This window comes from Clupea harengus, chromosome 13, assembly GCF_900700415.2.
Source record: "Clupea harengus chromosome 13, Ch_v2.0.2, whole genome shotgun sequence".
Taxonomy (NCBI): domain Eukaryota; kingdom Metazoa; phylum Chordata; class Actinopteri; order Clupeiformes; family Clupeidae; genus Clupea; species Clupea harengus.
Genome location: NC_045164.1, coordinates 14,695,344 through 14,711,537, shown reverse-complemented (window position 1 = coordinate 14,711,537; position 16,194 = coordinate 14,695,344). Strand labels below are relative to the sequence as shown.

Below are 16,194 nucleotides of genomic sequence, written 5' to 3'. Positions count from 1 at the left end.
TATAATTTGTCTTTTTACTAATGCCTTTGGGGTTCTAATCCAAACTTCCAGTGTTCTGCCGACAGATCATGTTCGCTCTGGACCTCACTCCTTGTTTGCTGTACAGTGCCTTTGGCTGCAAACTCTCAACCACTAGAGGTCCTCGTGGCTCAAAAACTGTTCATTTCATTGGGCAGATCTGCATGGGTGTATTGTTTCCCTTAAGTGCCCCCCCCCCCCATATGGTAATAAGAAATAAATGGCCCTAGATTAAGACATTGAACCGAATCATAATGACATGACATCTGACATAGCACACTTACTGTATGTATTCCTTGGGTCTTCCTTTTCTTTTTCTGAGGGGGTGGAATCCCGCATTAAGAAAACAAAAGCCACAAAGGGGTCTCACTTCAAAGGATATTTGGTTCTTATTGAGTGTCAGGGTATGGAGGTGGGGTAACCTGGGCAACTGGAGGTCATTTCCCAGAAGATTGTTGTCGACAATCAGCTCCTCCAGCTCGCTGAATGCATCAAGGCCCACCAGTGACCTGCAATGATAAGGCAACAGGAAAAAAATGATATGGCCCTAAATCTGGGGATGCTATTATGTGCCGAAATAAATATTTCAGCCTGGCTCTATTCAGTAGCAGGAATAGTGTGGGGTTGGGCCCTGTCAGGCTGGGGTGAATGACAAGAATTAGTGGCGCTGAGAGCCCCTGGCATGGCGCGGCATCCCTCACAGCCTGGCAGGATGAGGGATGAGGGTCACTTGTGAGTAGCCAGGATTCAAAACAAAGGGCTTCAGAAATGCGGGGTCCGCGGGATGAATCTGTCAATGTCTTGTGCCTTCAGGCACCCAGCTTTGCCTGACCCTAACCCTCCATTCCCAAGATAAATAACTCTGTCACAGCTCACCTTCACTCCCCGGACACAAATTTAACTTGTCATCCATCATTTTCAGAGCGGGAAACGTAATATGCTTACAAATGGAACAGATCTAAGTTTTTAGTTGCTTCTCTGTGAGGAATCTATGCTTATGTTTTGAAAACTCAGTCTTTTTCACAGAATAAATAAATCTGTATTCCTTACCCCTCTCCCTCTCTCCCTCTCCCTCGGAGGGGCTTTTCATATGCACTGTCCCCTTCCCCCACCCTGACATCCACATGATTGAGGGTGGTGTGCAGTATAATGTTAGGGGCCTCCCAAAGTTCACGCCAGGGAAGGAAGGTGCACCAGTAAGGGTGTGCTTCCCATAATCCTTACAAATGGCACAGGCCGTCAACCTACAACACTTGTGTCATAGCGGAGTTAATTGACATTTAAAACTGCCAACCGACACTGATTAAAAACCAAATGCAATCCCCTTATCATAGCAAAAAATGAGTGAATGTAAACATTAAGTATATAAGTATGTACAACTATATTGCTGGTTATCTAAATAAATATGTTTAAAAAAAATATTTAGAAGACTATCTAAATAAATAATCCAAATAATCCAAATAAACAAATAAACAAATAAAGAAACGTCTGATCCTCATACTAATGCATTACTGAACAACTCAATGTGTTTTAAGTTCAATGTATATAAATGTACACAAGGGTAAAGCAAATCTGAGCTCCCCAGTATGCAAATGTGTCCTTTTGGGCCGGAGACACGGCCTGAGCTGAGCAAACCCAGCACTGCTCTGCTTCATGTCAGTGTCATGATATACTCTGTCCTCGGGTTATGTTATGTAAATATAGCACTCGTATCATGAGAATCTGTCTATGGCTGGCAAGGCGCTCTGGGAAGGGAACACAAATGCAGGGTGGCTCAAGGGAAGGCATAAAGTAAGATGACAAGGCATGAAGGAAGACAAAGCCTGCTGAACATGAGAGGGACATGCCTATTGAACCCCACCCCCCACACCCCTACCACCCCCACCCCACCCTACTCCAATCTCACACTCACTCTCCCTCTCCCTCTCTCCCTCCCTCCCTCCCTCTCCTTCTCTCTGTGTGTGTGAGCGTGTGCATTTGTCTATCAGCTGGTCACTTTGTCTCTGAAACATCAACCTGGTGTAATCTAGTTGCTCTGGGTGTTGGTGTCCCTCTCGCACCTGTCTGTGGGGACTGCTTGAGCTATGAGTGGGGTTGGGATGCTATTAGCTGCCTGGTTAAAGGGGAGCTGCATGGCACAGGGGTGGGGGGTGCTTATTAATTGTTGTTTTCATGTCACCACCGCTGTGTGCACTCTGTGATTTAATCAGTTAAATTCACAGCCAGGGGAGAGAGACTGCGCTGCTGTCCGCACAACATAAGGAATGCCAAAATGATGGTCTGCTGCCTGTTAAATACAACAGCTGAGTGTTCATACACACACTGGAAGCACATTCATGCACTACACGTTCCAAAAAAACTCTGTATGAGAAGTATTTTACTCTGTATTGTAAAATGTTTTCCTCAATTCCAGACACACATTAATTCAAGGAGCTAATAAGCAGTGTTATGTTCAGTCTGTCTGAACACTGCATGCTTGAGTGGCTAGATCCACACACAAAGCCTGGTGCTTACACGCGCAGAGATAACCACAGGCGCACGTCCACACATGGATGCACACACGCAGGGACACACGCACAGGTAGGAACCACCCCCAGCTCACACCACTTTCCCCACGGGGAATCCAAAGCAGCCTGTGCATTTTCGACACCATCTTCAAAACTCACACCACAATGACAGAATATCACAATGCAGTGAGGTCTGCCTGATCCGAGGTGAGAGGAAGAGGGGGTGAGAGAAGGAGAAAGAGAAAGACAGAGTGGAAAGGGTGGGAGGGAGGGAGGGAGAGAAGCTATAGCTATAACAAGCCACTCCAGTGAATCCTCTCCTTGTTAGGATAATTATGATCAAACTCATTGTCACAGCTAATATCTCAACATCTTTGTTTGTATAGCATAGTTCTCACTTTGTCTCTATTACCTAACAAGCCCACTAGCCTGGGCTTGCACAAGCTTGTTTTGGTGAAACGAAATCATAAACAACACCATCTACAAACAGTACTGACTAATGGGTTTCAATTCAGCAAATTCTATTCAAGTACATCAAAGTAGGATTTTGCCACTTTTGCATGGAAGCTGAGATATTGCACCTTTACTATTTAACTATTTAATTTATACATTATATATTTTCAATGTTATATTATATAATACATATATTAATTCCATAGACACTGAGTGAAAAAAGAATGAAGTTTCCTTGTGGCAGGGTACCTAAGTATGTAAAACATAACAATATTTACTTTACCAGCCCTAACCTGAATCCTTGCCTTAAGCCCAAGACATGTTGTAACATGAGGTATCCACATGTGCTGTGTGAATCAATGAGGTACAAAGTGGATCCAAAAACACAATATCAAAACCACTGTTTACTTTTACATCAACACTTATATTTTCCCCATATACAGTAAATCCAGCGCTGAGCACTACTAAAACAATGCAGTTCTAAGGTCATCCTTGTTCAAAGTGCCGGAAATACAAGTACACTTCTACCCTCTTTCAAAGCCGGCCAGCAAAACAAACCACAATGCAGGCAGTCCTCAAAAGACATCCAACAAGAGGACAAGAACAGTGAAAATGAGACAGAGACAGGCTGACAGAGATGGATGGATCGATAGACAAATACTAATGCCGACACGCTGATTGATAAACTACTGCTGACAACAGGGGGAGAAAACACTCCGCAATTATTGGTTGAAATGTCAGTCACTGGCAGCCATTACTTTACAGCAGGGCCCCCTAGTCACATGGTCCCTACCTCTGAGAGGTAAAAATCCATGACACATGGGCAGGGTGTGTGTGTGTGTGTGTGTGTGTGTGTGTGTGTGTGTGTGTGTGTGTGCTTGTGTGTGTGTGTGTGTGTGTGTGTGTGTGCTTGTGGGTGTGTGCGTGCGTGTGTGTGTGTGTTTTTGTGTGTTAGAGAGAGAAAGAAGAACGAAAGAAAGAGATACGAAAAAGCTAAATGGAAGCTCAGTTGAAGGGTTGCCAGGGAGGATCTCTGCTGTTCATTTTTGAGTAGGTCCTTTATTTCCAGAGGGCATCACATGCTCTTCTTTAGGCTTTGAAAGGCCCCTTTATTAGCCCGTGCTATAAAGTGCAAACACATCGTTTCTCATACTGAGTGGCACATTGAGAGCATCTTCAGCAGCCGTAGAGCTCCACTGATGCACAATTATGCTATGCTATGTATCTGTGCATACCCAGTGTCCTCACACTGCTTCCATTCAGGGAAGCACCTCTATTCATTACTGCCAGAGCTTTGATATGGTTCTCCAGCGCCAGTGTCATTCAACTCCCTCTGTGCTCACTCCACTTTTTAAGGGCCCCTCTCTCTCTCTCTCTCTCTCTCTCTCTCGCTCTGTTCTTTTAATTTTTCCAGCAGTTCTTTGAATTCCCACTGTGTCAGTGCTGACTGTAATGTTTGTGCTGGTCCTTTGATATGTGTCTTCTTCATATCCAGTCTGCTGCCTACATGGCCGTTACCAAGTGTGGGAACGGAGCTCCCCGGACGGCAATATGAGGACGTGTTTCTGGACCCGTGTGAAAGCACATGACTGGGCCTCCAACCCACTTAACCCCCGAGTCAAAGCATGACTCAGGAGGACCCATCCTCAGGCCTGAGACCAACCACAGAGACAAATACAACACTCACTCAGGAGACACCGAGAAGCTCTCCGCTCACTCACACCATTCAAACGCTTACTTTCATCTTCATTTTGAAATATTTTTTGAGATATTGTGTAAACATTCAAATTTGAACACAGACAGTCCATAGTCCATAGTCCATATGCAGTTTGCTGGTGTCCAAAGCCCAGCAGTGTGCGTGAGGATAATTTCCCGCCCTAAGGACCTTCGAGAGAAGTGTGTGCTGTAAGGACTTGCCCAAAGCCGCCCGCGTGTGCAGGGTGGAGAGAAAGTAATGTTTTTATCCCACAGAAGAAGGAGAGACTTGACAGTGACAGGCAAATTGACACGCTGCTCAGAGGGCAAAAGATAAACGGTTGATGAATTGGCCAATACTGGTGGAGTGATGGGCCTCATATGTGCATAATGGACCGGCTGCCTTGCTGTTCAGACAGCCTGCCAAGATAGGACACTGTAATGAATAGGAGAGGAGAGGAGAGGGAGAAGCAGTAAAACGGAGGTTTCCACTGGTTTTAATAAACTTAATAAAATGAGTGTATGAAGAGTGATGTTCAGTGACAGAGACTGCAGTCTGACCACAGTCACCCCACAGAGAACTTCCTCAGCAGGCTGATACGACCCAAACTAGTGGTTGGGTGGAGCTAAGTGATAAAGCACTGCGAAGTACAAAGTCAAAACAATCACTTTTACCATTTTATACACAGACGACGCTTTGAAAAGACATATGAAATGGTAACGGTGAGATCTGGTCGGTCTAATTCCAAAATTATTTGTGAACCACTGTCACTCATAAAACTTCAAGCCATGGTGGAGAAAGAGTGTTCAGATGAGAGAGCAGCCTTCATCTCCCGGGCTCTGAGGAGACGGCTGGGATAAGACAAATTACGGGCGTATCTTAATGCCCTCCCACCTTCAACCCACACGCAATTCTGTTTTCAATCTTCAAAAAGCTGGATGGCTTTGGGGTGGCTGAGGGAGAGCACTAAATCTCCGCCGCTGCTGCATTAGGACGGCCATTATCTGGCCCTAATCTCTCAGACCCTCTGCCGCTGCCGCGCGCAATATGTCACCAGCCCTCAGGTGGCAGCCATTTAAAGATCACACGTGTAGGGGGGGGGCAGTCCCTGGATGCATGTCAATTTACATGTGTTAAAGGGCTTACAGATAAATCCTGCTGTGTAATGGGGACAAGTAAACCATCTGGCCATTTCAACATGGGGCACAGTCATTTCTCATAGTCCTGGATGACTGAGATGACATCATTAAAGGCAAACAATTTGTGTCTCTAAAACAATGCAATATACAATTCAAAACATCCTCCTGTACCGTGCACTGTGCTAAGTGCTACGCTATCCTGCTCTTGGGTCCATACTGCATGTAAAAACACTGTGCTAAGTGCTACGCTATCCTCTTCTTGGGTCCATACTGCATGTAAAAACACTGTGCTAAGTGCTACGCTATCCTCTTCTCGGGTCCATACTGCATGTAGACACTGTGCTAAGTGCTACGCTATCCTGCTCTTGGGTCCATACTGCATGTAGAAACACTACTGCACATACACAGGACAAATGGAAAGAAATGGCGAGTGCAGAACAGCTGTGCTGTGGTGTGGGCTGGAGAAATGAGCTCCAGAGAGCAGTGGAGTGGATGATGATCATAAAACAGTTCAAGGCCGGTGCTTGGTGGTTGGGGTGGAGCGAACCAGTGCTGGTGGTAGTGGTGTGTGTGTGTGTGTGTGTGTGTGTGTGTGTGTGTGTGTTTGGTGATGGTGAGGGGGGGGCTGAATTATAGACTGCCTCTCAAGATTCACAGCTCTTGGTGGTAGGAGGTTAATATTCTCACATGTCATTAGGTCTGCTGGCTGCACTGATGGCTCATTGAATCAGGCAGCAAATGATTTCCTCATGCTGCAGAGGACAGCGCACTTCAAAGGGAGAGGGGGGCTGAGGTCAGGCCGGCGCTCCACTTTGATTAATGACTGGGGATCAGCTGAGGTTGCCCGTAAGGTAGGAATGTGACGGAGGCTTTTGACAGGCCTGACTTTTTAAGCAGGATTTGACCCCGGCCCTAGCAAACTTTGTTTCCAAACGCTGCCTCTGACTGACCTGATGGGCCCTGTCAGGGAAGTTGTGGCCCTCGCGGGCTGTGCGGGCACGGGGCGCAGGAGCTGTCGGAGCTGCTTGACGTCTGCCTCCTCCGATAGGAAGGGCCACCTCTTCCCGTGCAGGGACACCGCGCGCACAGGAGGACACGCCCTCCGCACCAGCTGTTCTCCCAGCTCTCGCCGTGCAGCAGAGTCACAGCCTAATTAGAGAGCACATCATGGGCCCGCTACTCTGAGAGATGGCCTTCCTCTAACGTGCTGATAAAGCACCTGGGTCAGAATCGTGTCACGGCGGCATAAATCCGTTACTGTGTACATGTAATAAAAACCCAAGTGCTTTGATGGGGATAGAGACATGTACTTTGCATATGAAGCATATTTATAGCAGTGAAAAAGTTAATGCCCTGTGTGTGACTCTACACAGGATCAGGCCTCAGCACAAGATCATATATATCTGGGACAGTGAACGTTCCCTTGTGGACTGCAAATCTGGAAAAGGATTATTATCCTCCAGTGAATGAATCATTAATATTAGCTTATAGTTGCTGCTATCCTTGATAATTAGTCCCAGCCCCTATATAACCAAAAGTAATCAAGACTATGATAGTCTCACTTGGTATCTGGTGGTGTGATTCTCCTGCTCCAGAAACATGTCAATAGCAGCATGATCAAAGGTCTGGAGGCCTCGTATCCTCACTGTTTACAATGGCACCATAGGTGAACCGAATTACACTAGGCACTAAATCCTCCACCAATCCTCTTGAGTAAGCTTGGAAAATCTAAATATTCTTCTCTCAATCATCACCTCCCTACAGATCACTGAGATGAATATACTGGATATACACTGACTCTTTCAAATACAGATAATATTACTAATTTGTTCAAGTAAGCATAAACACCATGAAAAATAGGGACCCAAATGTGCTGCAGCCTACTTAAAGCGTGAAAAAAGAGCTTTGATAAAGAAAATGTGAACAAACTGTTTTTTTTTAACCAATAAAGTAGTTGAGCAGTGTAAACACTAGCATGCTCCTCCAAGCGTTCTGCTACTACAAAAATCGAGAGAGCAAAACTGTCAAGTAGTGTCCATGTATGCTCGCGCATCTATCTAACAGCAAATAATCACAGTGGGGCTGTCACTGCATGGCAAATGATCAATGACACTTGATGGATGACCCTGCCTCTACCCTGCTCAGAGGCCTGTGCTGGTTTCATCTCAAAAGGATAAAAAACAACACAGGCAAAACCAGGCTTCTCTGCCTCGTGGCGCAATGCACCTACTCTAAACCCAGACAGGGAGACAAAAGAAAAGAGAGACTGAGCTTTAATTTGAGATTCTTAAACCTGCAAATGGATGCTACAAAGGTCTTCTCTGAAAAAACATCTAATTTGGTACTTATCTTTGTCCTCACTTTTGTTGTTCAAAAAGAAAGAATTATATATATATAAAAAAAGAAATGGTAATTTTTTCTCTCTAACATTAGTGGAAAATTGAATCGTCTGATTATTTAATCGGAAGTGGACCCCGGGCAAGAGCGGCAGAGAGCGGATTAGGGCCTACCACCTGGGCTGTCACTCTCCTGGGCCCCATTACAAGCTCCTTATTAGTTTTTACTCCGCAGATTAAAATGCAAGAGCAGCAATCTTTGATCTCTCACTCGCTGACACAAATCCTTTCAAGCCCCAACATTTTTCTGGTAGGTAATTAGTGCTAATTAAAGGATTTCAGGCAGCCTCTCTCAGTGAAATTGCCAGAAAGTTCTTCTCTTCTGGATGGGGGCTGATGGGAGCTGTTCAGTGTTGATGATCACGTTGGCCAGTAAATTAACACCCCAGTCTTTTTCAAAAAAGCCGTTTTAAAGAGAGCGTTTTGGGGCAGAACAATTATTTAGCTTGTACCCAAGCGCAAAAAAAAGTCATATTTGTAAAAAAAAAAAAAAAAAAAAGCCTTTCAAATATAAACTTCATTGATCCTAGCTGCATCAAAACACATCACATTCATGAATGCAAAAAGGGAGAGAGTGAAATCAGAAAAGCTACTTGCTTTAAGAGCCACGACATAAAACAAGTAAATATATCCCTAATTACACATACAGTGGTCTGATTTAATAATGGTGCACTCAAAACTGGCACTGCTTTTAAAACCACTTAAAAATACACACAGCACATCAACTGGGCTCTCTTGTCATGCTGTTATTATAAGATAATTAGCAGTCTTTCTAGCATATCATTACAGGGCCACGCAAATGTCAGGTGCCAACACATCTCACCAATGACATGCAAAAAGCAATATCATTACACAATGCTCCCAAAATGATAATCGCATAATCATATGAAGAGCAGTTGTACATGTGATAATTAAACACATACTCCAACCAATTAATCCTGCTATGCGTCGCCTGCTGTCTGCATGCCCTGCCGTCGCAGACAAGCCATGGCTAAATGGAATGGAAGAGCTGTTTCCATCCAGGAATATAGCAAAGGATAGGTGTGAAGTTGCTAGTCAACAATCAGAAGAAATGACGACATTAAAGAGGACTACAAGCAGACTACAGCAATTAGGAGGATTTATGGAAGATTGACTCACTGAGTTTGTTATGCTCTCATATAACGTGAACCTACCACATAGAAGTTAAACCGTGTTCATTTTATAATGTGCATAACTAGTCAAACACAACTACCTCGAAAGCAATGGAAAAATAGCGACGTGTATGTAATAATGTTTTTTTTAAATTGGCATTATTCATTTTGATGCACTCATTCAAACACTTTACAGACAATGTTATGTATAATTCATGTAAAATGAGTGCACTTCAATATAGGACATGCAAGACACAATTTTAAGTAATTAACAAGAGCCAGGTATTTGTCTAAAGCAAAATGTTTATACTTCTTTATTATTTAGGTAGCATCTCAATTTGGACACCTTCAATGATTGTATGGGTAAAAACCTTCTTTTTGTAGCACTTGCAACATGTAAAACACATTTACACAAAAAAGGTTTCAAAACTGACATAGTAACACTGCTTTGGAATACTGGAGCTTGCTGACTTAACATTCTGATAGCAGTCATAAAACAGATGATATGGCACACTCCAGTCTTTGTAATTACGAACTAAGTTTCAACATAGTGTCTCGGTACTATCCAATCGCTAAGCTTTCAAAGAAATGGACACCACTTTCCAACAATTATTTTGTATGTGCACAGATCACTGATTTATGGTGGTGATTAGTAAACATCGTTTTTCCTGATATATTTAGACACATGTATGGACTAAAAGTAAATTTGAGAAACCAGCATTTGAAGCATTTGATGTTGGAGCAGAGTGTGAATAAAGATCAAGTCTGGATTGCCATGGCTCAGCAGACATCCAGTCACTTCATTAGAGCAGGTTCTGTCCTGTGCCAATGCTAACAGGTTTGGGCCATTTTGACGAATGCACAATGCCATTCAAAGTTTGGAATCACCCAGAAAATGACTGGAGTTTTCCAGGAAAATCCATATTTGTATCCTTCAAACAAGGTATAAAACTAATTGAAAATAAGTTCGAAATAATGCTTTTTGCTTTCATCAAAGAATCCTACATTTACAGCAATTCAAAACTTGACTTCTTTTTCACTAATTAGGACCTGCATAATTTGGAGCGATGCTTTGAGTTTCTGTCTTGTTGTAGGGTAAGTCCACAGGGTATGGCATGGCAATGGAGTTATGGTGAAATGGAGATATAGCCTGGTTAAAGAGTCCCTTTACCCTGTACATGTTACATACTTTACCAGTACCCAAAGCACCCCCAGACCATCACTTTCCTCTACTGTGCTTGGCATCTGTTCATTTGTCCTGTGCCTCTCTTTCTTTCCCTTCTTCAAACACCTCAACTTGTTTGTCTGTAACATATATCATCTTCCATCTAGTATCGGTTTCCTTTTGCCCACCTTTGTCTGTCCCTTTCATTAGGCAGTCTTGGACATGGCTTTTTCTTTGACATGTGAAGCATTCCAGAGCCTATTCCCTGGTGACAACGACACTGGCGTTTTATGGGTGCTCTTTAATAAAGCTGCCAGCTGAAGACCTGTAAGGTATCTGTTTCTAAAACTACAGATCCTGATGTTCTTATCCACCAGCACAGTTGTGCACCAGGTTGTCTACAAGGTTGTCAGTGTTGGGCTAGTTAAATCTTTGTGTTAGAATTCATAATTCTGTTACAAAAGTAAAATGTTTAGCTCAGGGCAAGCCCGGACAGGGTTGGAGCCCTACATTTTACTTTCGCAAAATGTACATTGGATGAACTCATATCTTCAGTTCCTCTATGGGCTGCAACCATCTAACACCAACAACTGGTAATGTTAGTCTAACAGAAAGCAGCTAACGTTAGCTTCTTGGGCTGCAACAGACATTATAGTCTTGGCTGTGTCCTTACTTATCTGTTGACTGAGGACACAGGCTAATATGACATACCTCTCATTGTTGATGTAACAGAAACACCCTAGCCACATGGAGTTCTCAAAACGTGTGTTAGTAGCCCTACTTGTTTATGAAGGTGTAAGCCATGATGGACACCCCTCCAGACCAACCCTTGTATAGCAGATTTGATTGGTTTGACATCCTGTCACTCTTCTAGCGAATCCTTCAAAATGTCTTTAGGGGTGGTCTGCCTGGTAGTGTGTAGAGAAGTTATGGCTACGCATAACACTGAACTGGTTTAGCAAATTACTTTAGTTATGTTGCTGGGTAATGTATCTTCTTATGATTTGCGGTTAGCATGTAACTGAGATTAGCTATGCTAGGCCTACATACATGTTTGTGTGGGAAAGAAATCAACATGTATGTTTGCATAACGGGCTAATTTGATGAATAATAAAAGGTGAAGTTTGAATCTTTTAGTTGGACCAAGGGTGAAGCAAATGGTCCCCGGATAGAAGGCCCAAAGAAGGCCGGTGTTATTGCCTCCTTAAAAAAAGCACAACAATTTGAAGGCGCACAAAACAAAGTGGCAAAAGGGTTTTGTAATGATGGACTAGCTGTTTAAACATGATAGTTTAGGATTAATTTAATATAATGTGCCATTGAAACACAGGAGTGATGGCAGATAATTAGTATTTTATGGCTATAGTAGATATTCCATCCAATATTAACAACATCTACAACATATTTCTGATGAATTTTGGGTAATTTGTATAGAAAATAATATGAGTTCAAAAACAACAAAATCTCTCCAAACTTTTAAATGGTAGTGTATGTCTCCTTCAGTGAAACGCCTAGCTCCCGGCTAAGCCTGTGCATATGCATTCCAACTAGTTTGGTTTCTTCTGTCTAAAAAAAGCATGCACTGGATGGCCAATCTGTGTGGTGCTAACCATCGCTGTAGACAGATTCTCACAGGGCTCTCTCTCCTTCACATGCAGCAACTCTCTCTCTCTCTCTCTCCCTCTCTTGTGCACACATACACACCCCTCCACCACCCCTGCTCCATTACCTTGGTAAAGCAGGCCTCATTAGAGCAGGCAAGTCTAGTCAGATCTCTGTAATTCTATAGAGGTGAACTGCTGTCAACATCATTAAGCATCATTTCCCCGACTCCCTTGTCTTACTTATGAAGTGTTCTTTATTGTGTAATGATCCAAATCTCTTACAAAATCACCCTCTTCAAAGGCCCTGTGGGACGCACCACCCATGCAGTCAGCCGGCATGTCAGAGGCAAAGATCAAATGGAGCTCATAATTACAGACAGTGCTGTGGCTTTTTAACAAGACCGTTGTTTACCCCCACTAGCAGGTGACAGTGAAGTTAGCGGTACAGAAACTTGGAGCAGAAACTTAGTGTGGAGCACAAGAAATACACTAGGAGAAATCGGGATTTGCCATGCAGTGCCTATTTTTTTAGTTAACAGAGCAGACTTTCTATGGCTATCCATGCAACTTGTTTTAAATATGGTCTCAATATAATTTCTATCCAATTTACTGAGGACATATTGGCCTAGATATGAAAAGACAGATTGAATAATTTTACACTAGACACGTTTACAAACCATTATCTTATCAAACGTTTTCTATAATTTGCCTAAACAGATCATTGCTCCCCCCCCCCCCCCCAGATATCCCTTCGGTTTAAATGATTGTTTTCTTGGTGCAAACTCACCACTAATGCTATTTAGATTGCAGGGAGATTCCTGAGCCAATTAGCTGGACAAAGGGGCTAGTCCAGGATCGTCACACTAAGAAACGTCCCCTCCATCTTGTGCTGGGGTGGGGGGTGGGAAGACCCCCTTTTGTGTGTGTGCCATTATGTGTCATGTGTGTGTATAGCCTCCTGCCTGGCAGGGACATTGAGAGCGGGCAGCGGGGGATGCTGAGTCTCCGCGCCCCAAAAGAGCTACAGTAAATCTTCAAACAATTTAGCCAAACAAAAGGGCCGCTACGCGAGGGGAGAGGAAAGACACAGAAAAGCAGATGAATAAGCAACGTCAATTACCGGGGGGGTTGACCTGCGGCGCCCCCACACCACGGCCCACATTTCACAGCCAATGGTGGCAGATTGGAGCTGACATGCTTAGAGCGAGAACACTGGCCCTCACAAGGTTACCCCGACGTGTTTGGAGAGAGTCGGCAGGAGAAAGAGAGAAGGCTAGAGGTAGAGTGCAAGGGGAGAGAGAGGGAGGCCGAGGTTGTGTGATGGGGGGGTTTGAGGGGCCTATGAATGAAAAATCACGCATAATAGGTCCTGGTTTATTTTAAAGTGAGACAAAATGGCTCAATTTGAGCACTTAGCCTGTCGAAAATTGGCCGCCCTGAGCTACAAGAAGAACATGCGAGGGGACAAGCGCATCAGCCCTCTGATAAGTAGACTATAAGGGCGAACAAAGCTGGATGTCCAACAGGCTTAAGGCTGAACTTGAGCGGGGGATTGGGACCTCGCAAAGGCTTGTTTCAGCATGGGTCTGCTCCTCAGAGCTTCCACGGCTTCCCCCCAACCCTTTTCACTCGGTCAAAGAGCCCTCCTCCATTTTGTGTACAGACAATAGTAAAATAAACATGCAGCTTCATATTTGTTCAACTCTTTATGTCCCACATTGATTGAACAGAGCACAGAGAAGGGTAAATACTGTGGAAAACAGGATGTTTACCCAAAGGCCTAGGACCCGCTGACACTGTGACACTGTACTTCTCTATGGATGGAAGGTTGTGTTACCCTGAATTAAACAGTTTTATTGATTCAACTAAAAAGATCAGAGAATGTCTTGACAACAGTTTAAAGTGCTGATGAATTGTTAATTGAAAACTTTACAATACATAATGCCAGGCTGGCATCGTTAAGTTGTGCAATTGCATTAGTATGCTTTGGAGCTTTGCGTCCAGTTAAGTGTGGTGATGAATGAAAAACGTTCCTCAAGGCCGGGAACAATGTCTTACGCTATTGCAATGTGATCCAATAACATGTTGTCTTAAGATGAATGCAAACCAGAAAATTCAGGGACCTGTGATATATATGATGTAAGCTCTACAAAAGGAAAGATTGCAACACATTATTATATATTATAATTCATTTGCTAGATTCAGGAATGTACACGGGCTGGAAAAGTACACAATGACACCTAAAAATGGCAGACACACTGCAAAGTTATCAAGGTCAATGAATGGAAGGACTGACAGCCAATTCCGAAAGTAAACCTAACAGAATATTCCCCGTTAAAAGAGAACATGGATTTGATTGATTCTTGATTAATTGAAAATGGTATGCATGAGTTATGAAAACATAACATGACAAAACATTGTTCCAACATTTCATTTGTCCACTAACTTTTCAGAGGCAGCTGACTGATCTCCTCAAAGTCAGTGAAGGTGGACCCCATTTCCAGAGATAATCTGGTGTTCACCACAGCCAGCCCATGGTGATGCCGCCATGGAGAGAACAGCAGCTATATGCACTACATGCAATTAGGTCGTTTTCTTGAGAGCTGAACTATCTAATTGGGTTGCCGCTGCCACTGGCTGTTAGCAAAGTATCATGGCAGAAAGATCTTTAAAGAGAACAGATTACCTCAAAGGCTGTCATGAGGCTAAAAGGTTCTGTAAAAAAAAGAACTGTATCATAATGCATTTGACCTCAATGAGAATTACACGCTAATGTGTTCCATTCTCAGACAAGAGCACCTTCTTCAAAGAAAGGGAGTGTGAGCACACGCAAAGGTACCAGCACAATTCAAAAAGAATGATAATGGTGCGACTATTTCTTTTGGAAATGGAAATACAGTCAAGGTATCATCATTTTATCTTGCTGACACACATTATGACGTGGAATTTCAAAGAGAAGATCGAACCTCTCAGGTCAATTACAGTGTCTGGGCTGTCATTTCCCTCCTGAATTATACACCTTTGAAGTGCAATTCATCTTTAAAGAATGATATGAAAGGATAAAGAAAAGAGGCTCCAAAGATGCACAGAACTGTTAAGCGCACAGGCCAAAGTCAGTACATTAAAGTCTAGGTCTGAACAAGATGGCAAACCCAGACAGTGTATGTAGTATGACATGAAAGGATGCATAGGAAAATATCCATTACAAATACCCATTACAATATGAAATATTAGCTGCTGTTCCTGCAGTCCTGCAGTAACGTGAACTGCAGTCCCTTCAGTCAATTAAAAATATCAATACTATTGCTAAATACTTCTTACTTCTCTAGAGAGCATGGCTGATGTGAGACTGACACATTTACCAAGCAAATTTCACTGAAAAGTCACGCTCTGGAAAACTTGACTAAACTAAAGAACCCAGAAAGCAAACTTGCAATGGTATTTAATTAATCACATTATCATATCAAAAAAACATTGGGGGGATAACCACTTAAACATATTTCCATAGTCTGTTGGGATATGTGGCCAAAGCTGTCCCTTGGAATGCCTGATTTCTCTCCTACTGCGGTTATCAGAGCACAAGCCCTGATTAAATAAAAATACACAGATCCAATCCCAAGCTTATTTAAGAATCTGCACCAAAAATGAATGCTGGGGGGAAAGTGGGAGCGAGGGGTAAAATCTGAAGTGACATAAGACAGGAAATCTATTTCCCTCCACCAACCACCACCCTTGCCGCCTATCTCAGCATATCGTTGAAAATGTAAATGCTCTCTCGCTGCCTCAGTTCGAGCCATGAAACACTAACCTTGAAATGCTGAGTGACAGAGGGAATTATGGGTTATTGTGCTGTCAAAATGCAAGACAGCTGCATGATGAGATACTGTGTTATTTAGACAATCAAAAACTTAAGAGGCAATATGACATCCACCGCCCCCCTCCTCCACCCCCCATACACACACCCTTTCAGCTTACCCCATCTCTGACACGGAGGGTGATCATTTTCAAGAGGCAGAGCAAGACAGACGGAGAGAGAGAGCGAGAAAGAAGGAGACAGAAAGAGTGGAACAGCAATAAATGGGA

At 43.4% G+C, this 16,194-nt stretch overlaps 1 protein-coding gene across 1 annotated transcript in view; it reads right to left on the bottom strand.

The window, feature by feature from the left end:
- Positions 1 to 16,194, bottom strand: part of lrmda (leucine rich melanocyte differentiation associated) — a 203,515-nt gene that overhangs the window by 68,223 nt on the left and 119,098 nt on the right. The window contains exon 3 of the mRNA XM_012838421.3: positions 401 to 527. Coding sequence (XP_012693875.1) covers positions 401 to 527 — 127 coding nt within the window. The remainder of the gene's footprint in view (positions 1 to 400; positions 528 to 16,194) is intronic.